The sequence below is a fragment of the Phasianus colchicus genome, chromosome 6, assembly GCF_987193195.1.
Source record: "Phasianus colchicus chromosome 6, bPhaCol1.hap1.1, whole genome shotgun sequence".
Taxonomy (NCBI): domain Eukaryota; kingdom Metazoa; phylum Chordata; class Aves; order Galliformes; family Phasianidae; genus Phasianus; species Phasianus colchicus.
Window position 1 is genome coordinate 21,252,448 of NC_143441.1, and position 27,321 is coordinate 21,279,768.

The following is a 27,321-nucleotide window of genomic DNA, read 5'->3' on the forward strand; positions in this document are numbered from 1 at the left end:
GCCGTGCCGCGCCGTCGGAGCGCTCGGCGTTTAAATGCCCCCGACGCGGCGATCTATCAGCGGCAGGAGCCGGGAAAGTCCCGCAGGCGCCGCAGCCATTGGCTGCCGCCCCCCACGTGCCTCCCCGCTCGCGGTACCTTCGTGTCATTTTCCTCCCGGCCCCATGGAGGAAGTGGGAAAGTTGGCGCGGCCCCGCCGGACGCTGAAGACCCGGCGGCGGCGGCGTGACAGCGGCACGCTGCGAGGATGAGCTCCTTCCTCGAGTACCCCGTCCTCGGCGGCGAGGCGGGGGCCTGTGCCGCCCGCTCCTACCACCCCGAGCACGGGATTACAACTTTCCAGCCCTGCGCCGTCAGCGCCGGCAGCTGCAGCGGGGAGGACCGCTTCCTCGTGGGCCGCGGGGTGCCCCTCAGCCCCCACCGGCACCACCATCCCCCGGCCCAGCCCGCCGCCTACCAGCACCACGGCGGCCTGGGGGTGTCCTACGCGCACCCCGGCTGCCCCCCGACGTACGGCGCGCAGGGCTTCGGCGCCGCCTACGGCCCCTACGCTCTGGGGCAGGACGCGGAGCTGGGCGGCGGCTTCCCCCCCTGCGCGCCCGCCGTCTACTCGGGCAGCCTCTCCTCCGCCGCAGCGCAGCACCCGCACCAGGGCTACGCGGGGGGCCCCGCGCAGTACGTGCCCTCCCCGTACGGGCAGGAGCAGCAGAGCCTGCCCCTGGGCACCTACAACCATGCTCTCTCTCCCCTCCACGCCGGCCACCAGGACAACTCCCGCTCCCCCTCCGCCGACACCTCGCCGCCGGCGCAGACCTTCGACTGGATGAAAGTTAAAAGGAACCCCCCTAAAACAGGTCAGTGGCCGGCGGGAGCGGGGCAGCCCGGCCCGGTTCGCTCTGGCCCCGCCGTCGGGGCGGTGGGGGGAGGCGGGTGCAGGTGCCCGCGGGGGCGGCAGGGTCGTGTGCCCTCAGCGCTGGGTGGGAGCCAGCGCCGGTTCTTCGGTCTCCCCTCCCACCCCTCCCGCGGTCGTATTTCGTGTAATTCACAAAGCACTTCCCGAGTTTCCCCGACACCGGGAGTTTAGCACCTCGCACCCCATCACTCACCCTGCCGGGGCTTCTCCCGTATCCCGAGGAATCCCTATCGCTCGGCCGCTGCTGGCGTATCGATTACGTCGCCTATAAATCATTTGCGCTCGCTTAACGCTGCCCGTCTCCTCACAGGCAAGGCCGGCGAGTACGGCTTCGTGGGGCAGCCCAACACCGTCCGGACCAACTTCACTACCAAGCAGCTCACCGAGCTGGAGAAAGAGTTCCACTTCAACAAGTACCTGACTCGGGCCAGACGGGTGGAAATCGCCGCCTCTCTCCAGCTCAACGAGACGCAGGTGAAGATCTGGTTCCAGAACCGGCGGATGAAACAGAAGAAGAGGGAGAAAGAGGGGCTGCTGCCCATCTCCCCCGCCACTCCCACGGGCTGTGAGGAGAAGGCGGAGGACCCGACGGAGAAGTGCTGCCCGTCGCCCTGCAGCGCCTCACCCGCATCCTGCACCTCGGACCCGGGTCCCGCCGCCAACTGAGCTCTTCCGAGCTGCGGTGCGTTCCGTCGGCCTGTCCTTCCGTCCGTCCGTTGGTCGGGCCCGGGGGCGCCGGCCCGGCCGCTCCCGGCCCCTGCCACCAAGAGGTTTTCTTTCGGTTTCCCCCTCCTCACCTCCTTGCCGGAGGAGTTGCGTTGACACACGCTGGGTTCTCCCTCCTCCCCGCAAGGACGTTCCTCTGAGTTTCCCTGGCTGACAGACAGGTCATGGAGGGTACATAACCTCACGAAGAGATGCACTATGGCAAGTGTTTACACGACTTCTAGGACTTTCACCCTTTAATTTAATGTATACTTTATTCGTGTCTATGAGTTTGTTGCTTGTAAATACTTTGTCCGAGAGATTTATCTTTTTACAGATTTTTCTAGAGATGACGTTTAGATGATCAGGTGAAGCAGGGTGAGTGCATTCGCCAAACCGGACCCGCTTTTCTATCGGTCAGGCTGACGGCAGCATCAAGCAGACGTGTTAAGCTCCAGCAGATACCTCAAAGCGTAGCGCTATTTCCCAAAACGTGACAAACAAGGCTTCAATTGCACTAGGTTTTGTAAACCTTACCCTGTGTGCTCGTCCCTCCCTCCCCCATACAGCTGTGCTGGGCTGTGCCTGACAAAGGGACACCGCCGCCCCACAGACCTCACCTCTCCCTATTTCCGTATCCCCCCTCCTTTAGCCTCGATGTCTTTTCGACCCACTCGTGAATGTGTCGGATGGCCAAATGAATGTATAACTTCTGTGGTTGGTGTCCGGGCCGCTGCATGCCGCCCCGTGTGTGCTGTACTCGGGACACGGAGCTCTGTCGGGTGGGAGCCGCGTCCCCCGACGTTGCGTACAATCACCAGGGCTCTGCGGTCCCCGCCGCTGGGACCCAGGGCAGGATTTACGGGTCCTTACCATGTCTGTAATAAATATATTCCGCTTTCAGGTATACCTCGTGTGTCTGCCTCTGCGTGACGTCACCGGCACGTCACGGCTCGGCTCCCACGTTTTCCGCCGTTGGGCACTTCCGAGGGGAGAAGGGAGGAGGGTCCCAGCTTCACCCCTTCACCCCCCCGGCCTGCCCGGTCCTCCCCATAAACACGCACCTTCCTCTTTCCCTACGCTCAAACAGCATTATTTTTAGAAAAAATATGAGGCCCTCCGCTTTAACTGGGAGGAATTTATGACCCCGATCTATTTCTGAAGCACAAACACGAGAGCTTCCTGGGTCAAGTGCTAACCTTTTCACCTCGGGATGGATGGTGACACTTATATAAACAGAGCACGCTTCAAAAGCAGAAACTGTCTTCGAGCCCTCTTTCCTCACGTCGCAGGCCCCTCGCAAGGGCTGCACATTTAATTACCGCGGGCATCGTTTCCCCCCCCGCCCAGCGTTGCCACCCCGAAGGGCTGCCAAGGGATGGGGCGGGGGGGAGGGGTTGGCCTCTAGGTGCTCCCAGCCCGTTTCCCAGCCGCTGCCTTCGTATTTCTGGAGCAAACCCAAACAAGGTATTGCGGGTAAATAGTGTGACATTTCCAAGAGGTGCCAAAAGCATAGAGGTCGGGGAGGGGGACAGCGAGTGCCGGGGGTGCCCGGAGTCCCCGCTGCCTCTGGAAGCTCCACGCATGACACCGCCTGACACGACACAGCTGCGGGGCAGCGCTGCCCGAGCGGCTCCGCTGTGCGGGATCGCCGGGAGCCAACGAAACGTTCTTCACTTCGGTGTCAAAAGAAACAAGCCCCGATCTGCAGGCGCGGCGGCCATATCAAGAGCAGCTATCTGCGAGGCAGCGGAGCTGTCTCCAAAGGCTCCCGCCACCGCTGCCTCGATTTCTTTCATTTCCCAGCCTGCCATATACTTTACCTTTTGTTTATTAGTGTAAAGCCACAAAGCAAACCAGATGGCCTTCTTCCAGAGACTTGGATGTGTTAAAGTGACATTTGCATGCCAATGAGGGCATTTCAATATCGAAATCTGGATCTAAACATTGCTGGAATCCGGATCTGAGAGCCGGCTCCCCCGGTGCTGACTCAATGCGTTGGGAAGAGAGCCCATAAATTACAGCCTAAATGCGGGACGGGACACACGGCAGTGCGTCCGTCTGCGCGGAGCTGGGACACAGAGCTTCCTCTCCTTCCGAGTCAAACCCCATGCTTCAAGTTTTTTCACTTTATCGTTTTATTTTATCTTATCTTATTTTATTTTTCTCAGCCACGAAAGATTTAAAGCTGACAAGCCCAGCCTTCCCTACCCCAACTCATTTCGTTATTTTTATTGTTATCATTTCGATATAATCAAGTCCTCAGTGCTGCCGGTGGGGGAAGGAGGAACGAGTTTCTGGCACAGAAATACCGCAACGAGCAGAGCACGAGTCGGCCGGGGGAACCATCAGCTGTCCTTCGGAATAGGAGGAACCTTTTGTTTTTACACCCGATTATTTTTCCCTATTTTTCTCTCCTGAATGTCTGGGAAACAAACAAACAAGCAAACAAACCACACACACACAAACACCCAACAACAACAACAACAACAAACAAAAGGAAAAAAAACCCAACTCACAAAAAAATCCCTCACCAACCACCCCAACTCAAACCGCGTTCGAATGTCAAACGGAGTTTAGCATCCTCCTATCATACTTAAGGCCATTTCTACTGTTCACCTTTAAAGTTTACTTTTGGAGGCTATTGAGATGCTTTGGTGTTTTCCTCTGGGGCAATCAGATTGAAAGCGATCAATATTTACTCAGTCTGAAAGGGCTGTTGAAAAGGCAGCTAACAACAAACTGCTTAGCTGCTCTCCCCTCTTTAATCTCAGGTTCACCGAAAGTTCAGGCAGAAATGAATTCAGTGATGGGTCACTTTAGAATAAGCCTCAGTGGTTAATCTCACTGCCTCGCTAAAGCAACAATCGCAGAACCATCCCTCTCTCTCCGTCCCTCTCTCGGTCTCCCCTGCGGCAGCAATTCCCTCTCCTTTTTGCCTCGCGGTGTCCCGGAGGTACGCACCGGGCTGCGGGAAACCGTCCCGCAGGGAACACGGGGGGAGTCCCAGGGGCAGGGCGAGATGCTGGGGGCTTCTCCCCGGCAGCGGCAGGGTCAGCTGGAGACTGGGGGAGCCGCGTCCCTCTCTCCGTCCTCGGTGGGAATACATAATAATAATAATAATAATAAATCTGGGCATAAGAAGAAGAAATCTGGGCAAAACGTGCTGGATGTCGCTATTAATTGTAGGAAATCAAAGGCCAGAGATCACGCAATCAGTGCATCACCGCTTGCTTGAAAGGGGTTTATTAGCACCTTTCTAACGACGGCTCACGTTCTGGCCGTCGAGCCGAGCAGGTTTCCCCCCGCACGTCGCCCTTCAGCCCACCTCCCCCAGACCCCCCCAGAGCACCGGGGCGCTGCGGGAGCCCCGCAGGCACGAAGGCGGCTGCGGGGGGCTCCGTGCTGGGCGGCAGCGCCGGGAGTGCGCCCGTAGGGGGCTGCTCCCCCGCCCGCTCACACTGGGAGAATTTGGGGGGAATTGAATCGTTTCGGAGGATTTCTCTCGTTAGCTTCCTTGCTCGTCTTCCAGCGGCGATTAGTTTTGCGCCAGCTCCTTAAACTACGGGAGAAAAAAAAATACAGAAATAACCAAATGGATAATATTTAATTAAATAGCAAAATAATATCGAAAATGATCACAAATATTTCTTTATAGCTTTCTTCTTCCCCTCTCCTTCCTCCCTTTCTCCCTTCCAAGGCAAACATTCCCGTTCTCCCCCAGGCACACCACTTGGCCGACTCGCGCTGTTAACATTATTCTTTTATGGTTTATGTGTCAAAAAATATTACAGGTCACAGTTACTCCTGTTTCAGGCACGGAAAGACCATTGGAATCAACGGGAGGCTCTGGAAAGAAAGTTCCTAAGAACTCGGGGGGCAAACTGTTGATTCTGATCATGTGAGGAGCACCATTTGCCATACGGCTACCAAAAAAATGAGGTATTTTAGTAATACGAGCAGAAATCGGCCCGGAAGAAATGCTTCCGCGCTACTTTTTTCTTTCTTCCTTTCTTTCTTTCTTTCTTTTTTTTTTTTTTCCTTTCTTTCTTTCTTTCTTTCTTTCTTTCTTTTTTTTTCTTTTTCCTTTTTTTTTAATTATAAGTTAATGGGACAGTGCCATATTTGAAGCATTTGTTCCACATGGAGAATGTTTCAGCCATTACTTTCACAATTCTTTTGGCTTTCCGATCTTCTTTCCTTGAAAGTTCCTGTCTCGTGATGTGAAATGGCCACCGGTGATTCTTATGAAAATGTGACCAAATGATGATCGACCTCTCTTAGGGTGAAAACAACGGACGCTTCGCGGCTTTTGAGTGGGTCCGGTTTACAAACACAAAGCCAACGCGTTGCCAAAAATAAGTAAGTGAATGAATAATAAAAACCTTAAACCAAACGAAACAAATACAAGACCAAAGGAGCGCAGAACGGGGGGAACGGGGGGGGGCACGAGGCCAGCCGCAGCCTCAAACTTTCTCCTCCTCTCTCAGCGGTGTAAGACGCGGTGCAGAGGGGGTTGGGAAACGCAGGGGCCCACGGTGCGCTCCTCTCGGAACAGCTGTAGGAGGTGTCGGAGCGGCGGGGAGCGGCACAACCCCAATCCGGCCCGGCTTCCCCGATGGGGAGGGCGGTATCCGCATCCCGTCCGCTCGGCTGTGCGAAGGGCTGAGGGTTACTGTGTAATTGCAGCCCGGTCTGTAAGCCGGCCAGAGGAAAACCAAGTCAAAAGCCAGTAATAAGCTATCGATTATTTAAAAAAAATAAATAAAAAAGAAATAAATCCCAGGAAATATCTACTTTGATGGAATGCTTGGCTAAGGAGTTTTGGAGGGATCGATCGCGTTCGCAGCTGTCCTCGGTTTTGATCTTCGGGAAATGACTAATAGAAAGAAAATTCGTTGTGTGCGCTGTGACAATAACCGAGGGGAGACGGCGGAGGGACCGGAGCGCTCCGCTCCGCTCTGGGCCGGGCCGGGCCGGGGTGGGGCGGCTCCGGGGGCTGCACCGGGAACTTGCGGGGCTGCGAGAGATGAGCCGAACCCCGGCGGCTGTCCGCGCCCGAGTGGCACCGCAACGCTGAGCGGAGGGCATCGCAGCCGGTCCGCTTTGTCTATTAATACAGCTCTCACCAGTCCCGGATAACCTCCCTCCCGCTCTGTCAACACCCGGGAGCCCCGGCCCGGACTCGGGGAAGAGGGATGGGAGCTGCCACCGGGGTCCTGTAGCAAGGGGGTGCCACTTTTAGGGGATTCGCGGTGACAGATGTTGATGTTTCTAGGGAGCTCGGTAAACAGAAAGTTGGACTGGACTTCTTCATAGCCCATGTGGTTTTCATCATTCCTCGTCAGGCTCAGACCAAAGGCAGGAGCTACCCTCTTCACACTCCTCATCCCCTCTCATCTTCAGCAGTCACTCAGCTCCGGTGACATAGAATAAAGAGCAGAGAAAACACAGGAGGCCGGGTTCGTTAGGGAATGAGAAGAGACGGGACGAGGATGAGGCTGGAGAGGGGAACAGGGCAGTGGGAATCTCCCGACTGCTGTCTAGCGGTGGGCACTCAGGTGCAGAGCACAGCTGTGCACAACGGACTTCATCTGGGGACACATCGGAGAGTTGAAGTGAGAGCCACACACAGAGTGCAGCCACTTGCCCAGGTTTCCCTCCGGCTTTGTAAAACGGTGAAGGTCATGGAAGCCATGAGGATAGGGATTTCCACACAGTTTTAATTGAAACTCCTTAGTACCAAAAAACCTTTTTAAAATTTTGACTGATGCACCAGGTTGACAAACTCATGGGCAAAATGTCAGTTCCATTGGAAATGCCAGGCAAGCCTCAATTTATTTTCTAAGCTTAGTTGTAAAATATTCCCTCCAATCTTCAGGAAAGAAGGAGACTTTACCAAACTAGGCTATTTTGGAAGAAATACCTGCACAATTGCACTGTAATACCAGTGGACTCCTGAATGGTTCTGGGGATGGATGGATCATAAAACAAAGTGCATTGATTGGGGTAGTTTGCGTTCCTCATGCTGTGCTGGGGAAAAAAAAATATTTAAAAAATAGCACTGTCTAGGCACTGAAAGGTGATCCCATTCAAGCTGAGCCATCGAAAAGCTATGCATATTTCACTGTGCAGAGACATTATCTTGAAGGAACACTCCTTCCAGCAAACAGCATTAGCATGAACGATATGTTTAGTCATGGAGGTGGGCATTGCAGGCAACTAAGACCCCAGGGGGCTTTGCAGTTCATCACATTTTCAGCCTCCTCCTCTATGTATTTCAGTTTTGCACTTCTGACAGTGCTAGGAGACCAGGAAGTGATGACACAAAAAGGGCTGGAGAAGACCTGCATGTTGGTCAGAAGAGGAAGAGGATAAGGATGAAAGTAAATCCCAGCTCCCATTGTATCCATGTGAATGTGTATGCTCCCTCAGAATTTAGGTTAATTTAATGAGTTGTTACCATAGCTTCTTTCAAGTCAGCTCCCAAACTGAATGATTTAATGTCAGCAGAGGCTTGTACCTGGCCTTATGCATACATCGATCTTGTGCTGGACCTACCATGGCCCATTGCCCGGGGAGATTTGGCTCACCTGAGCCCCAGGTCTGCAAATCAAAAGATTAGGCTCACTGAACCTAGTAATCCATCAGTAAAGATAACTTTTCTCTTTTCAGATTATACGTTTCTCACCCTGGGGTTTTGAATGCCACAGTAAGGCTCGCAAGGAAAATAGATAAAAAACATTGAAAATTCTGCTGGGACTCAGAGCTCTAACGATTGCAAAGCAGACAAGTAGCTCTAGAAATCCAGATAGCCTCCGTGAAACCACCTTTTTGAGCACAAAACAGTGATGTGTTTTGGAAACAGTTGACCATGAAGGTTGCCTCTATTTTCATCAGGGCTGAAAAGAAAGAGTCATGATCATTTGAGTGGGCTCTGACTATATTTGAGTGGGACTATAACTTTAGGCTCCATACTCAACAATGAGCAAAATCCATCCTCTGCTTTCCAGTGAGAAGGCAAAAGGGCAGGCTGTAGACCGAAGCAATGGAAACCCAACAAGCAACATTTGGTCAGATCCTCAGTTCTTTTGCATTATACTTGAGATCTGTCTCTGGGGATCCTGTTTGTGAAAGAGGAAGGTAAAGCACTTAAAAGATTTTCTACCACTAGAAAGAACAATTTTCCTCCCTCTATCCAGTATGCGTGAATCAAAAGAAATGCAAATCATTAAAGCTTAGATGGAAATCTTATCTGCAGCCTTAGCTATGATCTTATTGAGAGGGTTCTTTACTAACCAGCCTTAACCATGGTTGAATACAGAACATAGAATGGGACCCCCCTTCTGCAGATCTCATTCATTATAACTGGCGTAGTTTTGCCTTAAAAATACTGCATTTTTTTTCTTCCTGAGCAACTACTTTTTCAATGTGACATTTTACAATTCAAAATAAGTGAAAATCTGTCACCTCATATGCAGCATTTAAGGTAACAGTGAGCCCATGTTAACATTGATTTCTGTCTGTGCGTTTCCTTCTCTCTCTCTGTAAAACTTATGCACTCCATTGATACAGTACTCCCCACTTTGATAATAAATCTGTTGTTTCAAGCTAGGAGGCTGCCATTTCCTTTTCCACGTAATTTATAGTTCTATTGATTGCAAAGCTCCGCTTCTCTATTTCCCCCTGTTGTATTAAAAATGAGTTCTAATTGCAAGGCAAATGATATTTGGTCAAAGCACCTCTCAGAGTATTTTAACCGTGGCTGAGGAGATTTAATTTGATTAATAGAGAAATGAAAGCCTCAAACATCTTAAATGATAATTTTCAGCCTAGAGAAAGAGAGACAGGCAAAGAAGGGAGGTTAATGGAGCTGGAGAAAGCTTTCATAGATCAGCGTGAGCAGATGTTCTTTTGCTTTTCTGTCAACAATTCTGGTTTGTTGTGCATAGAGAAAAACAAGCTTTTCAACTCTCACCACGATTTCAGCCTGTTGCCAGCTTTGCTTGCCTGCAGGATATCTGCTTATCTAGCGAGGAGCAGGATCAGGCCTCCTCCCCTTTGGTCTAGAAGCAAAACAACCTTTCATAAGGGCTGCAAAGGTTGTCACACTCCCCCTCCTCTGCACATACATTTTTCAGTCCTTAGATCTTTATTTCATAAAATTCCTCTTAGACATAGGGAAAGAAAAAAAAAAAACCACAAAAAAACCCCCAACACCAGGAGATGAATGGAAAAGCTGAGCAATATTAACTGCATTCAGGTGTGAGTTTACTGAGAGGAGACGACAGGAGCTCCTTCCTCGAGGGCAGCACATGCATTCGGCCCCACAGCTGTACAGGGTCTGCAGCATGGTGCCTTGTTCCAATGAGGTGTTTTATCAGAAAAAGAGCAGTGGAAGCAGCCCCAGAGTCACTATCTGTGTTGTAGATGGTATCTGATCTCAAAGAGAAGAGGGAGAGAGGAATGAAGCCCTTCAGCATCCCTTTTTGGAAACACACCTGCCTGCAGTGGATCTGTCCCACAGCAGGCGTGGTGCTCTGCTCCCAGGACGCTGCCAGCCCAAGCTCAGACATTCCTTCAGCTGCCACGTGTGAAAGTCCTTGTGGTCGTGAGTAGGATTACCTGCGCTGAGCCAGAATGTCACTATTGAAAATACCTCTTCCTGACTACTTTAGGCACACTTGAAGGGTGTAGAGCTGCATAAGTTCTTATTAGAAGAAAGGAGGGGTAAGAATTCCTCCCTGCATACATCTCACACTTGTATTTAAAAGAATTTTTTTTTTTTTTTTTGGGAAAAAAAAGGGTTCATCTTTATGTTTCCCATATGTTTATCCACATCTTTAAGACAAGCTCTTTATGATCGTCATTGGTGCTCCAAGTCTTGGCAGCACATGATGAACTTACATCCTCCAGTCTGCACACTTAGAGCAGTGCTTCCATTGCTTTTATTCATGTTGGGATGAGGGTGGCCAAAAGGGCAAAGATAGTGTGGGGCAAGAAGAGGGAAAATCCTTGTCCTTCCATTCCCCTTCCCCCCTTCCTTCCTTTCCTTCTTCCCTTCTTCCCTCTTTCTCTCCTCCCTTCCTTTCTCTCTTACTTTTTCCCTTCCCTTCCTCCTTTCAGACAACCTGAAAACATTACTCTTGTTGGCCAGGTGTGAATATGAGAAGTGTGTACCTCCATTTCCCTTCTGGAAGGTCCCCAAAATTTATACTGGGGTGTGTGGGGAGGAAAGGGGATGTACTACTTCCCCAGATTTCTAACCACCTTTGGGGATTTAAAATTAGGCTTTGCTCTGAGCAAAGGTAACTGCTGAAAGGAAGGATGGTGTTTTATTCCCATTTGATGCAGGGGAAACATAGATTTCTTTTTCTTATCACAAAGGTGTTTTTTTTTTTTTTTTTTTTTTTAGCAGTTGCCTCCTTTTCTACCATCTTTTCTGTTGCTTTAATATCTTTAATAAGTGCTACCAGCTGCCTGCATGCTTGGTGTTACATGTTGTGAACAGGGCTGAATTTCTGAGGGTCTGGGATGGTGTTGTTTACTATTAGGCATAATGGAGATTGTTGTTTTTGCCTGAGGCAGGTGGGCTGTGGCTGAAGCATGCACAGAAATGCAGAACATGTGCTGCTCTGAGCTATCTGCTTCTCTGTTAAGAGGAGGCTGAGCTGCAGCACTTGCTTAGTATGCAGGGACTCCTTCCCCTGCCATTGCCTGGCCCCTTGCATGCTTAACCTTAGAGAGAAAGGCACAGCATATTGCGATGCTGCTACCCGGTCGAAAGGCACTATCAATTTTAGAAGTGATAGGTGCATGTCAGAATCAGCATAATTAACTGGAATGACAATCCTGTTAAATGTGTTCGTGCCATTGCACTGGCAATAAAGCATGCGTAAATTTACAATTAAGGCCTGTCTTTCTTCTGTACCTTGGAGACTGGTGACAAACATTAAGAAGTTGTATGGCATCGGGAGTTGAAGGGAGGTATTTATCACAATAAAAACATCAGGTGATGCATTTCCCAGATTATCAGGCCTACTTATTCAGATCTTCTTTTTGCTGGAAATTTCAGGCTGAGTATTATATTTCTGATCTGAAAGGTGATATTTCACTCTCTGGATTTCTGTTTTCATTTGCAAGATGGATGAGAACACTACTGTTTAGCCACCTTGCAAAAAGCTGTTTGAAATAATCCTCATACCACATTATACATAGGGCTGTACTTTCTTTACATTGGTTATGCTGGGCTTGGTGGATCCGAAGAGAAATTTTCAGGGATGCTACAAGGTATTTCCCTACATTGCACAGAGGTGCTCCAGCTCCTGCTCTGGCAGCTGCTGGAAAGCATCAGCATAAGCGAGATAAAGGTGATTTAAAGCGCGTCTGTGAGTCAGGCAGTGAACTGACAGCCATCTTTAACCAGCCTGACCCTGGGATGACCCTGAGCTCAGCTGGTTGTGAGATAGTTGGGTCTATTACGGGACAAAGGATCATATGTCTGACAGGATGCAGGGAACACATTATAGGATCACAGCTGAGTAGCAGCGCAAGACATAATGTGCATTTATTTGATGAACAACACAAGCAAACCTTGCCAAGAAAATGTAATTTCAACTATTTTGTTTATTCTGAGCCAATCTCTTTCCGTCGCCTATTTCAAGAAATTCATATTTGTTAGATTTTTCTCTTCCAGGAACGAAACAGATGACTGTGCTAGCGAAATTTATAAAGCTTGTAGAATGTATGCTGATAAATTCACATAATGGACTTGCACATTTCTGTCGTATTTCCTGCTTCCCATGTGGGCTCAATCTGCATCTATTCCACATTAGATTTCTAACATCTTCGCCTAAAACCACATATAAATTGGTCAAGCAAGGCTGAGAATGTCAGAATGAGTGCAATAGTGAGATGGAGAGAAAGCCATAGGCTTGAAACTGCATGGTGAGAAACTGCACTCATAGGCAGTGCCAAAGACTAAAATTTGGTGTGACAAGCTTCTCAGGAAGGCAAAATATCTGAGTACCTTTCCATGCTGAATTCCATTCACATCTAGTCTTAGGGATAGGATATTGTAACAAGAAATCCAATATTCTCCATTTAATCATGGGAAAGGCTGATGGAGATAAGGGCAGTGATAATCTATAACCTCACACACACACAAAAAAGAGATTAGCTTTACCTGCTCTACTGTAGATCTCACTGTATGCCATGAGGAAGAGAAACTACTGTGTTAAGGCTGTGGGAGCTGAGGCCAGGGAGAGATTGGACTTGACGAGGCACTTGGAGTTGCAGGATTAGAGCATTAACACTTCCAGTACATGATGTTTTGATGTGGAATATTGAAAATCAAATAAGCAAAAACCAAAGCCATGACAAGGATGTTGGGTGCTTGGTGCCCCAGATGCAGTGTTCTGCACCCTGGGGAGTGCAGCAGCGCATGGCCTCTGTCAGCACCACCAGTAAATGAAAGCAGAGCGGCTGGTAATACCCACCATGGTAACAACCACAGCTCCTGCTTTGTTGTGTGGGAGAGATGGGAGCACGGTGCCCATTCGAGGATGTCTTTTGACCCACTGCCATGAATGCAGAACTGTGTCTAGTGGAGTTGTAGGTGATACTGAGCCCCAGTCCCTCATTGTGTCTGGCTACACAAAGCAGGAGGCAGATGGCATAAGGAAAATTAAGCATTAACTCTGTCCTTCTCCACTGTCCCCTGGCCTGTGTGTCAGGGTGAGGAGGGCAGTGGGATGAAGCATCTCACTGTGGGCAAAGTTGAGAGCAGCTCTTCACCTTCAACAGCTTCTGAGGGGATAGGGGGATTAATCTGCATCCCAGGCCTCATTGTCAGCAGCCACTCATCCTATTGCTCCAGGCAAAACTGGATCTGGCTTGGAGTCCTGTACAAACAGCTCACTCTTTGCAGAACTGCTGTGCTGGTGACCTCTCCTAATATATGACTGGTTTATATGTGGGCTGATTGCTTCCAAAGGGGAAACAACACAAAGTGATTCAACGTGACCTCATTAGCTCAGCTCACACTGGTAAATGGATGGCCACCATTAGGAAAGCTCTGTTGTGGCAGCACTTCCATCGTATTACCTGTGGATAGTATCATAATCTTGCTATAACCTGCTGCAAAGATTTATGCACTATGCTAACTTGCACTCTACAGCTGCTTTCTGTCTTATAAATATTGACTTCTGTGCCAAAAACAACAACTTGGTACAACAGGAATTAATCTTTTGCTTGACTGATGCATCTTCGCAGGCCAGTTTGTCTTTAGCAAATAGAGCTCAAGAGAGTTCTATGATTTAGAAAAATACCTTATAAGTTGATCTAAAATATAGGCTGTGATAAGCAGAGGCATCATTAAAGTGACACAGGGGCTATATTTTGCCTTCTAGATTTTCCTAACTGTACCATCTGTTTGTCATCTCAGCTTGTGTGAAATTTTAAAGAAATTGCCAGACCCTGTGTCCTGAATCTTTTCTATATTTCACAATTTCTCCGATAATTTATCTCTCACGCTACACAAATTCATCTGATTTTTAATAAAAAATAATCATTGGAGGATCTGATTTATCAAAACACAGGTGTTATACTTTTTGTCCTCAGGTACAGCACTGCAATGCCAGGGAAGCAAAGTTCATCCCCTGCCTGGTGCTGGACACTAGGATGAACTCACAATATTGCAGGATTCTGGAGCTGACAGCAAATAGCAGCTCATGGACTCAAAGTGTTAAAAAGACTAAAAGACAGAACGTCAGCTCATCTTATTCAAGACTCTTGTAGGAAGATTTTTGCACTGTAATTACTGAACAAAGATATTTTTCTGTGCAAAAGAACCATGTAAGGTATTGGACCTGAAGATGAACTTACTGTGTTTTGACAATGGCCCTTTACTGAAGTTTGAATTTCCAGGTCTCCAATTACACATATTTTTGTAAGCCTGTTCATGCTACACATGAGACTGAGAGAAAGTGAATGCTCCCTGCTGGGGTGGAATTTTTGACTTGACTGTTCTCTTAGCCATCATGTAAAAGTCAGAGAAGTACTGTGGCTTTGGACCATATCAACTCATACCACAAACTGTGATCTTATACTCTACAGGCCAGATACGACTGACTTACAGCTCAGTTTTCATTTGGACTGAGACTTGATTCTTCACTGTTTTTAATGAAGCACACTTGCATGTATGTGGGTAGGTAGGCTGGCGATAAGACATCTCTGGGATGAAATCATGCTCCCAAAATGGAGCCAGTCACTAGATTGTCTCAAGTCCCTACCTAGGCAGCTGCTTGTTTTGTGCTATGCCACGATGATGCCTTCAGAGCCACTAGCTCATGCTGTCCCACTGAAACTCTCCTTTAGATGAATGTCCATGAGTGCAACCTTTTGCAAGTGAAGGAATTAAATGTCACACCTTTGCTCCACACTCATGTCCATGTCAGACACCATTCTGTCAGACTGCCCGTCTGCTGCCATCTGCCACACGGCCAACACATGGCAGAATATCAGTGGGAAGGTTCAGCATATAATACCAAACCACCAACATCCACCTCTGACGTCGTCTGCTGACATAATGAAGTAGGAGATACTGCTTTCAGTGCAGCCCTCATATAAGGCTTCAGTTTCTCCAGAAAAAAAACAATGAAGGAAAATACTGTAAGCACATAAAATGTACAAATTGATAGTACTTCACAAAGCTTACTTGTTATGTAGTGAAATTAAGCATATGAGTTTTAATTTTGATAAGTAATTAGCTTTTATTTTTTTCTAGTTCATTTCCATGCTTGCTCAATGCATAAGAACTCAGGCAAGTACCACATTTCCACTAGCTGAACTTTATGGCAATCCCAGAGATTCAATTTTAAAATTTTATGATGCTTATTAATAAGAAATAGATATGCCTATGTGCTTAAAATTATGGTGCAGAGTATCTTCAAACAAGAAGATACTTGCTTTTAAATCTTTCCAGTGGAGATAGCAAAGAAAGGTAAATTAAGATGGAATTTTAAGGTTCATCTGTTTAAGGGTCTTTCTAATGCAAATATTCTTACATGGGATGAGAATTTTTTGGTGTTTAAGCCTCCTAAAAAACAACTGAACTGATTAAAATCTCATTCAATCAATGGTAAGTGTAATCAATGGAAAAATTCTTCAATAGAACTTTGAAAACATTAATTGGGAATTCAATTTCTCTCATGATTATAATCTCTACAGTCATTAGATTACTTGAGGTGTATGAATAGGTTCATTCACAGTAAAATGCACATAATTCAGGTATTTTAAAAAATACATAGTTCCAAATCGTGGCAATGATAAGGTTAAATTAAAAAAAAAGGAAAAGAAATTACATGGCTGGAATATTTAAGTGGGTCATAGCTAGATGCAGATCTTCTGTAACAGCCTGAGAAACTGTGCATCTAATTACAGATACATCAAAGCACAGATGTGATCTTCAGTAAATACATGTTCATACATGCATCTTCCTGGATTTACATGAAGCAAACAAACATGTTTTGAACTCTAGGAATGATTTATATATGGAAAGTAATATGGGCTGTAGTTCAGATGTGCTGAGTCCCAGACTTCAGATTGTAAGGTAAGAAATCTTACGATAGTTTGGTCTTAATTTTGAATCTAAATATATGAAGGAGAGGATGTTTGTTTCTTTGTTTAGCACTTCCACAGATGGGATGCCAATCAGCACCACAGAAGTAATTCCTGTTGTTCTGGTACTGAAGGGCAAACCAAAGAGTGGCACTTGAGTGGCCTTCCTAATCCGCGGTACAACACTTACCACTAGCAGCTGTAGCTGAAGATCGAGGACTCGCCATATTGCAGTAACAATAGGTCCTTCCTACATATGTATATGTAAGCACAGGCATTACTTTGGGTTTTTAGAATCAGAGTCTAGCTATGAAAAGCTGTTGTGCTTCAGGACCTGCTGAGTTCTCAAGTAGCAGATAATCCAAGACTTGAGACAACGTGGCTACAAGAAAAGGACTTCAGAGTCCATGTTCTGTGGATCCCCCAGGTTTCTTGAAGAGTCCTCTTCAGCTAGGAGTTGTCCAATAGAGAGCAGATGAGGTGAGCATCCATGGGCTGGAGATTCATCATGGGCATTCACTTAGAAGGGAAAGGGGAGTTCTTTCCTTTCCTCACGTTCCCATCTCTGCTTTCCTTCCCTTGTATTGTGGTCCTGTATATGCTGTGAAGTGAGCTTGAATGAGACAACAGGAAGCCAGCAGAAATTGTAGGGAAGATCTGGTCTTGAGCTCTACTCTGAAAAAAGCTGACATTTGATTTCAGTGGAGGCCCAGGCTCCGCAAAGTGGGATGAAAAGGGGCAGGAACCACATTTCTTCCAGAGCTGGGAAAGTCACTAGTGGCACTCTTTTTCTCTACTGTTTCAAGTTCTTGTAAATTCCTCCCAAACTTCTCTAGAGCTGAAAGCTTTGATGCTCCTCACAAAAGACCTTTTTTTTCTTCTGAAAGTTTGAGGAAAATTCTTTGATTCAACTTTAAGTCACAGAAGAGCGAGAAAATGAGGGTTTTGTTTTCGAACTACAACTTGGAAAGAAGCAAGCAAACAAACAAAACTGAAAACTGAGAGAAGGAAGGCTAATCTTGATGCCTGAATGTTCTTCCATGAAGGCCAATGTCCTAGCCAAGCTGTAGTCCCACAAAATTGCAGGAAGGTTGTGCACAGGAAAACTGTGGATAAAACCTCATGTTTGCAAAACACAATGTTGGGAAACAACTACTGGGTATGCATTGGAAAATATCCCTTTGAGAAACACAAACAAATGATAACCCTTCCACACGACAATGTGGGATGTGGAGAAGAGCTGTGTTTGTCATGTGGTTGGTTCCACTGGAGCCTGGTGGTCGTGGAGAATTTGTCAATGCCTGCAGATGTGCACCTCTCAGACTTGAAGGGACTCATCATCCCCATGCAGTTTTCAGCCTATTTGGAAACCAATTCAAGCACTGAACTTTTTTAACTGTCATCCAAGGTATTTTGAGAAATGTGTTTCCCATTGGTGTTCACAACATCTAAATAGTAAGTTTTCTAGCAAATATCCTACTGCTGCATTTCATCGTTATTTAAAAAATATGTTGATAAGGGATTTAAAATCAATTTCAATCCTCTAATGAGTAAAAGAGATGTTGAATAGAAAGGTGGTAGGAATACAGCTCTGTTGTCAATTTAGGTTCATAGACACAGATGGACTTGTGCTACAGTAATCCAGAGGTGAGTGGATGCCTGCTTGACTGGGCCACGGAGTGCCCAAGCATATAGATGTGTTGTTAGCCTTGTATGCAACTGGCTGTTGTAACTTGGTAGTTGTAGAAATAATCTTTTCCATCTGATGGGCCATCTGGACCTAGATCCTATTTCAAATTCAAGAATTTATATTTCATAAATCAAGGTGTATGGGTTTTTATTTATTTGTTTGTTTGTTTGTTTTTGTTTTAGCTGCAAAGCGCTAAGCATGCTCTGTTGGCCTGATTTTGTATGATGACAAATAAAAGCCTATAAAATAGCTGATGCCCTGAAATAATACCAGCAGGAATATGTAATGAAAGCAAAGTAATAGTGTTTACAAAATCAAGGCTTATCATGCTGTGTAAAGCAAGGCTCTTATTTTAGCTGCCTTTAAATCTGAGCTCCCCTCACTGGTTTTGTCTTAATAACAAGCACACATCTCACACTGGCAAATAGAGCAATCCCTATTGAGAATAATATGCCCGTTGCTGTCATAATGGATCTCCACTGGCACATTTAACAGCTTGAAGGTATACATTTCAGACACTATAACTTACACTAATTAATCTTTATTACATCATTACCGCCTTACAAAAAAATTAAAAGCAGAATCTCTGCAAGAATTTTTCACTGATATTAATGAACATGCCAGACCATAATAAAGTTACAGTTAAACTTTATTTTTACACAGAGATGCTCAAACAGCCTTGTGCCAACAGTGAGTGAACAAAGCCAGTCAACCGAAACTCTGTTCTCCGCTGTGGTAGAGTATAACCACAGCATGTTCTTATCTGCCATTGAGTTATGGGTGTCTGTGTTTAGAATTCAGAGGATTACTAAAGAGATTATCTGATCTGTCAATCACACTGATATCTTGATGGGTTGGAATACTGCTCCAGATTTAGCATAGTGTCTTTGCTCTAACGTTCATTCTGGATGTCATGGTTAACCAACATCTTAATTATGTATAATGAACAATCACTTCAATGGCTTATTATTGCAATGCAGGTCTCAGTAGTGTCATGTAAGCTGAGTCCATCGCTGGGAGTCACTGAGAGCTGCAGGTCTCACTGAAGGATTGCTGCAATAACAAATTCAGTAAGCCTCACCCACAACAAGTTGAATGAATCTTATTCTTGCCTGCTTTGGAAACTAAGTGTGCTCAGGCTTGACAAGGAGACTTAGGTGACCATATAGAAAGTCCGGGTACAGTGAGCACAAGTCGTGTAAAGGAATTGGCCACAGAAGCTATATATCTGAAGTTGAAATAATCTACACTTCTCCACTGCTGCTGCTATAGTGATACTTAGGGTGAAGAGAAGAAGCCTCAGTGCAGCCAGTTGAAAACAACTTCTTTCATTAACATTGCATCCTGTTGTCTGGTAGGACCTCGAGGTTTTGCATAGCTCTATTGGCATCTGAGTTAATAGACTAATGCACCAACAAGTTCACCCCTCTTCTTTGCCTCATCCTTTCTGCATTCCTAGGACCTTTTGTTCTCATCCCTCTATCTGTTTGTTTGTCTCACAAGAGGGCATTTTGGTGAGGAGAGAAGGTTTTCTAAGGAGAGACGATACCCTGCTCCATGAGCATACCTGAGCATTACTGGTACAGGGTAAATGGCATTCTGCACCAACAACTATGTAAGATTGCTTGGACATAAAGAAGATGAGGTGTAACAAAAGCAGGCACTAGAGAAGGGACATACAGATAGCCTCCTAAGCCCAGAAAAAAATATCTGATAAGAGCAAGCAGTTTCAGCATAGCACTTCTTCATTTGCATGCTTTAGATTTCTTCAGCTTGTTATCAGTGCTGCTTAGGCAACTCTAGGTCTAAAACAACTGAAAGATCTAACATGATTCCAACATGAAAGCCTTCTGTAGTGGCAGCTGCCAGGCCTGACTGTTCTCCATCACAGCCTGGAGTGGAATTGCAGCAGTATGGTGACTGTGGGCTATCAGTGCCCCCTTGTAACTGCAGAAGAAGGGAATGTCACTAACTCAGCTGGATTCCTTAAAACATGGCATTGCTGAGGGAAGATGGTTTCACCAAAAAATTGTTACTATGGGGTGCAGCTACAACTATAAGGCTTCATCAGCATAGAAGTGAGGGATGAGTTTCAAAGGGATGTTCTAAAATGTCTGGGCGCTCACTTTTGCAGCAATACAAACTCATCTGCACTGTGCACTGCACTGTCATCTAAAATTACAGATACCTAAAAATCAACACCACTTATTCTCTGCCTGGGCACTGAAAACAAACACAACAGTTATAGTGGTTAGTATATATGACATATTCCTCTTGTCTGCAGATGAACACAAAAGGTAGGTGTTGCAACATTTTCTATGTCTTTCTGCCACAGCTGAAGGCAGACAGTAAAGAAAGGACTAGATATGCATGCAGACAGTGCTGCAAACTCACAGCTGGCTTAGCTGATGGGAGATAAAAGATTTCTGAGGAAGATCTGAGAAAATACCTCCAAGGACTAGCAAATATGAATCCCAGTAATTGCATCTTAAAACTCATGATCAGGCTCTATTTATAGTTATTTTGCATGTTCTTGCATTCCTGTCTCTACATACCTCAATCTGTATGAAGTGCATTTGCTTCAGTATTGCTCATGCTTATTCCAATAGGAAATGGAAATGGTCTGAAGAGATCAGCTACACAGACACACGTGAGCATAAATACAGCCAGGTAATGGAAAAGCTGATAAGTTAGATAAGATTTAGGAAGAAATAATGTCAACAAATTATTCTCAGTTAGCATTCAATTAATGTTTTGGTGCATTGTTCTTAATGTGTTCCTCATTAAACTTTTGCTAGCTGTGCCTGATACGTGTAACAAGTCCTCTGCAGCTGAGATGGAAGGTAATGATCTGCACGTACAAATTGTGCTCTGTGACTTAAATGAAAGGAATAGGAGGGAGAACTACAAAGTTTCTTTCACCTCATTGCTACATTCCTGGCACAGAAGGATGACTGGCGGAAGCTGAATGATTCCCTCTGGTCCTTACAGTGGAGTTGGACTGATTCACTTTACAGTCTGCACATTTCAGGACAGATCTTTTCCTACCACAGGGTTGCTGAGGTCTACATATCAAAAAGTACTTCTAAACTGGATAGGAAAAAGCCTCCTGAGTTTCTTACTTTGGACTCAATATCATCAAATTGACAAAGTGACCTTGCATACACATTATCCAAAATGATGTGCATACCATGTTGTTCCCAGTTCAGAGAAACAGCAATCTGCTTTAAAAATAAAATGGTAGAAATTGGTAATTTAACGGCATGTAGTAAGCAGTTTTCAGCTTTCCCTGCTGTGAATCAAGTCTGTGTCTTCCTGTCTTAATCAGGATTTTATTTAAATGTTTCATTGTGCCACATGAAACAAAATTGGCAACTCATTCTCTCGCAAAGAGCTTCATTGCCTGTGGGTCCAGCTTGAAGCCTCTCAGCAGTGTTGGCAGAACTGTATTTTGCAGCCGTGACATGAGAGGACTGGGCTCATCCCAGGGCTGGATGAGAAGGGCAAAGGAAGGGCTGGAATAGAGGAGAGTCCTGGAGAGCCAGACCTGTCCCTCCTGTAGCGCTAGGGTGGGACATCTGCCACATTCCCCAACTTGAATTTCCAGGGCTCTGCTGTAGGTAAAGCAGGGCTATTTTGCTGTTTCTACCCGTCATCTGCCCGAGGCAACTGTTGACTTTGCCAGCAGCAGTGCCAGCTGTGGTTGTTAGCTCATCACATTGAAGGCGATATGGAAGGCAGACCAAATTGAGAAGCCACTCTCAGCCGCAGTGGGAGAGAGATTTTGACTGGCAATGTGCCTTTGAAACTGCCAGTTTCCCCCAGTGAAAGGCTGGCTGTTCTTGTTTTACTACTTTATGCGAGTATTAATTCCCCCTACTGCAGCACCACTGTGAAATGTGTGTCTTGACTTTGAACTTAAAGATCAGGATAAATTTTCCACTTCATCAGAGTCTGACTTATGTTGAGTAGGGCAAAAAGGAAGGAGACAGCATTAGTTTGACCCTGGATGTAATTTAGATCTACTGAAAGTGGCAGTCCATGGGTCTGTCATGCCCTCTCCTTGACAATCAGCCTTCCTATTACACAACATCACTCCTGCCTCTCAGCTATTCCTTGCCTGTAGGAGTCTCCCCTCCTGGATGGAAGCCTCCACTGCCCATTGCTTATTGTGAAGGTAAGGCTTGAATGAAGCAGAATTTGAATTCAAGAATTTCCATGACTTACCCACATTTGAGGAGTGTGGCACTGTGCAACCTTTTATTGGTTCTTACTCTTGCAACTTGCTGTTTTCAGATGCCAGTAAGAAAAGTCTGTCCTTGTCCTGTATTGGTTGAAGTGGCTTTGATGAGTTAGGACTGCATCAGCTTAACCAATACAATGTCCTAATCTTAAATTTGTGTACAATTCTCAAATGAAATACAGAAAGTGTATGCAGTAACCTTGGGTGAGGCTTGTCAGTGTTACCAGAGAGGGCTAACAGTGCTTCTTTGGGGCCAGTGTAGTCTGGAGATACTGGAATAATGCAGTGGCCTCTGTGACATCACTTGTTTTGAATGCTTCAGATGAATGTCTGGCCTCCAGCTCTCCCAGTCAGCCCTAACTGGAGTGGTTTAGGGCAAGAAAAAATGACCCAAAGTGGGTGTTGAATATGTAGATCCTTCCTAAAGCTCTGGTATCATTTGCTATCAGTGCAGACAAGATGTGTGGCTTGCCCTTAGGCTAGTGACTGCTGTGTCTTAGGGGCATTCTGGGGGTCAGAACTTTTTTGGAAGCAACCAGGTTGCTGCTGCTCTGGGGACAGTCTGCAGGGAACTGCTCATCCTTCCTCCATGAACAACTCTTTGCCTTATAAAGTATTCTGTGATGAATATTTGAAACAGTTATGTCCTTAAATACACAGGTTAAAGCAGTAATCATAGCTAATCACTGAAGGGAATAATTAGACATTTCTTGATGTCAGATGACCATAGCACAGTAATACCTGTCTTGTCACATTTTATTGTCTAGTGACACGATGAAGGTTTTGAAGATAATTGAATGGAAGGCATTCACTAGCACAGCCTGTGATTAAATGAGCAAATAGCCTAACAAGCATGGTCAGGTACTGTGTGCATTTCAGCTGTTCATTTTGCTGAAGGCCAACAATTTATGCTACACCCAGTGGCTACTGACTCTCTTCAGACCAGGTACATGCAATAAAACTGGAATGTTAATGGAGCTGACTGCAAGGCCTTAAAGGAACTGTGTTCTTGCAGGTATTGGCTGTGCCTTATTCTAAACTGTTTCACTCTTGAATTTTAATTTAAACCAGACTAGTTGAAATGCTTATGGGAAGGAATTAATAAAATAGGCAACATGTTTTGACACATACTGAACATCCTCATTTCAAAGTGGAATCCATCTCTCATATTTTCCTGCAGGCAAGATGACGTAGCAAATATTTTAGAGTAATGCCTGTAGCCTATGAGAGAGGCACTGCACTAATAAATGTGGAAGAATGCCAGCTCTGTGGAAATATTGACAGGTCTGGTGTAAAATTCTGTTTTTCTAATACCACTCCAACTAAACAGAATGGATGGGACATTAGACTCTCAAGGCCTGTGGCTGCAGGTACATTACTCACTAACCACCTTTCCAGCTATGCAGCTAAGGGGCAAAGGCTGATGTTCTGCTTAAAATCACAAGCCTACCAGCACTTCTTCTGCAGCAGGTAAGCTTCTTGCTACCTGCAGTATTCATTATGTAAATAAATATTTTTATAATCTGTTCTGATGCTCAATAACCAAAGTAGGCATCCTTCAAAACTGGGGACATCTCAAGGAGTAACTCCTCAGGAAATTGCTTAAATGTTATCTGCCTAAGCTCAGTTTTCCAAAAGTATTTATGGTGCAACTCTTCCGTGGCTAAATTTCCACCCAGGCCAGAGGGAAGCCAAACGCCACTAAAGGATTTAGGTTTCCAGATATCATTCTGAATTTGACCCCTAGCATCTGTAAAGTCTCCTGTTGAGTGGCATAAAATGTTTCCTGCTCTCTAGAGATTAAGCATATTGGCTATCTACACTAATCCCCATCTGTCAAAGGAAAAAAAAAAGAGCGCTGAGATCAGTAGCTGGAAAACAAGTGTCTCTCCAGCATAGCACACACTCACTGGACCTTCAAGCCAAGCTATGTTTGGAGGTTTGCCACATCTTCTGTTTTCTCATGGACTGGATGTTGACAGCAGTTGAGATCCTCGTATTGCCCAGACTCTCCTGACATGAGAACTGTACAGTGATTACAGATTAAGGGTGTTGGTTACATCTGTTTCAAGGCTGCTCCCCTCTCTCTGCTAACAAGCTGAACTGCCCCAGGCCAGTTCCCTGTTGTTTGTGGCTCTCCTACCTTTTCTCACACTTACTCATGAGGCAAAGCACAGATACTTGTTCTGCATGGAGCCTGGCTGCCGAGCATATCCTTAGCAGCTCATGTCACCAGCTGGATCAGCTGGATTAGCAGACTAGGCTCTTGCAATGGATCCTCAGCCTTGGCAATAATGGCAGGAGGGACAGACACAGTCACAGTGAGTTTCAAATACGATTAAATGCATGCAGGTTGAGGAGTGCATGGCCTACACAAGTCCATGTTTGATAGCTTTTGCCTGATGTTTTGACTTTTAAGCACCCCTGAACATGATGGGTCTATATTTTCACTGAAATTACACAGCCTTCTTGTACCTATCCCCTTTCTAAAATTAAAATGAATAAAGAGACATCAAAAGCCTATACTCTCACCCCTATCAAATGAAGGCATGAAGCAAAAAAGAGACAAGCAAGTGAATGAAGTTTAGAAAAATATGAAAGCAGAAGTAATGCGGGAATCTACGGAGTGAAAATAGTATATGGAAGATAATGATAAGTACGTAAGCTTATTCTTACATGAACCATTTATCTTTTAAAATACATTTAAAAAATAAAAACACAAAAAACTTGCAGGAAAGAGAAATCTACCTTGTGGCACAATACAAAGGAGAGGTGAGCCCAGGTAGGAGGGCCAGAAGCAGTTAACAGCGGTGCAAAACAGTCAGGTTTTGTAGTGTCAGCTTCTTTCTGCCTCCCCTTGTGTTGCATTTGGATGGCACTCCTGCAGAGAGGAGCAGAGTGCTGGTCAAGGAGGGGCTCGCACACCCCCTGTGAGCTTCTCAGAGTACATTGTCCCTGCAGCCCATTTGTCATCCGGTATTACTTTTGGGATGAAAGAAATGAGCCATTTAAGTGAACTTTTTCCATCTTTTCAACTCTCTTTATTTGGGCCATCACAGCCAGGCAATATTGAGTTCTACACTCAGGAATATAATCTGTAGAAATCTTCAGTCTAATGGCAGTACCAGGACGTTTAGCTGGGGCTTAATTTTGGGAACTCACTCGATCCCAGCTTATTTTAGCCTTGTTCTCTCCTGCATAGGATTAGAGTGCCTCTGCTGTCAAAATTACTAATAGACCCCTCAGGCAGAAACTGCTTCTCCTGTAATGATACGTACCGTACTACTTCACATCTGGAGTGCTGCAGGGCTGCTCTTTTGGCTAACTCTCACTCTGTGGGGAAAGAGATGGAAAAATGACTGTCTTTGCTGGTACATCTTCAACATACTTTAGTTCAGTTTACATTAAATACCCAGGAGTGAGGACAGAATGACAGCTACTTTACTGTGTGAGCTGCCCAAAGGTAGACTCTGTTAATACAGAAGTTAGACAGTGTGACAGATAGATGGGAGATAAGCAAAAGGCTATTATCCCAAGGTAAAGTTATTTCAACATACTGCCAATAACCCCTACGTATAATTTGGATGAGAGGTGGGAAAGGCATGACTTCAGCTGAGATCCTTTGACTGCCATCTACACCTTTCAGTGAGGCTCTGACACTCTATCAAATACGGGGGGAAAAAAGAAAGATCAGTCTTTATATTCCGGGCAGATGTCCAATAAGAAACTCTAGAGAAGATTAAAGTCTTTAACATGAAAGAGAAATCTAGTGCAATGTGTAATATCTAGCAGTTCTAAAAATAAGCACGTTTGTCAAGTCTGTAACAATCAGGCTGATTGCTAGCTTTGACAGCATGACATGCAGCTTGCAATCTGGCACAGAGCAAAAATGTTATTCAAATGTCTCCACAGTCAGGCTGGTCTTTGCATTTAGTGGGAAGAGATGATATGGCTGTCCTGGCTGCATGCACTTAGCTCCTCTCCCAGCTCATGACAACCCAGTTCCCAATGGGATGGGGAAGGTATAGAGAGGCATTTTCTAAGGTGTATTATAAAGTATCCCTACCTGATCATGAATATCTGAATAGAGGCTTCTGATTATCCCTGGCATATCTGCGGGAGCATCACACACTGAGATTGAATTGTACAGACTGCTGCTGGGAGAAGGACAAGCCAAGAGAGATGATGGTTCCTCAGCAAACAGTGTCAGAGCTGGGTCTAGGACCTCCCTGCACCCCTAGACATTGAGAACAGCTAATGGGTCAGAGAAAGGGCTGTGCACAGAGGATGAGACTCTCTGTGCTGACTGATTTCACAGGGTCTTCTGAACTCCTCTATGAGTAGGAGAGGAGCATTATATCATTTGCAAAAAATAGGGGTGAGATTTGGGAAGGAAGAAAACTGAGGGGGAAAAGCTGTGTTTCTTGACTGTAGCCACAGAGTGAACTAATGTACAAAGTAGGATTCACATACGGAATTGCTCTCTTCTGGTGAAGGAGAACTAAATATAAGCCCAAGACACTGGACAACCTGCCAGTTCGTGCTCCGAGAGCAGCCTTATGTTTATGGCCAGAAATCTGAGCAGTGGCCCTCAAAGGATTTCAGTTTTCTGGAAGGGAGCTGCTGTCTTTGGGCTGCATGGGGTCCCTAAATGGCAGTGCTATGCTCCTGAGTCGACACAGTACTTCTCTGAGCAAGGTGTCAGTGCACAGGCACCCCTTCTTCAGACACTGAGCCCCAGCCAGAGCTGGACTGAGACCAAAAACGAACTACATGCCCTAATAAGGGAGCCCCAAAACAGAGAGCATTTGTTCTGTCAGAGAGGTACGATTGGCTCAGTTTGATTTTCAAAGGAAAAAGATTTTAAAAAACTCACTTCAGCTTTCATCTGCTCCTTACTGGGGATGAAATGGGGCAGTCAGTGGTTTCCATGAGCCCAAGACCAGCAGCAAAATCTCTGGGTTTGAAATTCCAACATCCCATTCCCTGTCTCTCCTGGCTAACCTTCCTGTGCACCCTATGAGTTCCACACTTGTAAACTGTTTCTTTCATTTCCAGGTGTCCTTCTGATCCTCTCCAATGCATGGGATATTTTTTCTGCTTATTTTTTCTTTCCATGAAACTAGAAACTAAAATCTCAATGTGAACATAG

The 27,321-nt window shown here is 45.8% G+C and overlaps 1 protein-coding gene and 2 long non-coding RNA genes across 4 annotated transcripts in view; 1 reads left to right on the plus strand and 2 right to left on the minus strand.

Annotated features, from left to right (window-relative positions):
* Window positions 1-232: 232 nt before the first annotated feature.
* Window positions 233-2,718, plus strand: HOXA1 (homeobox A1). The gene is made up of 2 exons (XM_031590016.2): window positions 233-853; window positions 1,223-2,718. Exons 1-2 carry the CDS (start codon window positions 247-249, stop codon window positions 1,576-1,578), a joined length of 963 nt encoding a protein of 320 aa, XP_031445876.1. The 5' UTR covers window positions 233-246; the 3' UTR covers window positions 1,579-2,718.
* A 2,411-nt stretch (window positions 2,719-5,129) lies between these two features.
* The window catches only part of LOC149917482 (uncharacterized), a 71,705-nt gene continuing 49,513 nt past the window's right edge, over window positions 5,130-27,321 (minus strand). For both annotated transcript variants that reach the window (XR_016467741.1, XR_016467740.1), the window contains exon 3: window positions 5,130-5,179. This is a non-coding gene — a long non-coding RNA (uncharacterized LOC149917482). The remainder of the gene's footprint in view (window positions 5,180-27,321) is intronic.
* On the minus strand, window positions 18,584-22,442 carry LOC116226958 (uncharacterized). Its single transcript, XR_004166443.2, has 3 exons — window positions 22,369-22,442; window positions 22,154-22,250; window positions 18,584-18,979 (listed from the first exon to the last, which is right to left on the minus strand). It is a non-coding gene; the product is annotated as an uncharacterized LOC116226958 (long non-coding RNA).

What these genes read in the sequence shown, in the direction of transcription:
- HOXA1 (XM_031590016.2), top strand. Translation starts at nt 247, where the DNA reads ATGAGCTCCTTCCTCGAGTACCCCGTCCTCGGCGGCGAGGCGGGGGCC. An exon ending in AAGGAACCCCCCTAAAACAG is followed by an intron (nt 854 to 1,222) that starts GTCAGTGGCCGG and finishes GTCTCCTCACAG; the next exon opens with GCAAGGCCGGCGAGTACGGC.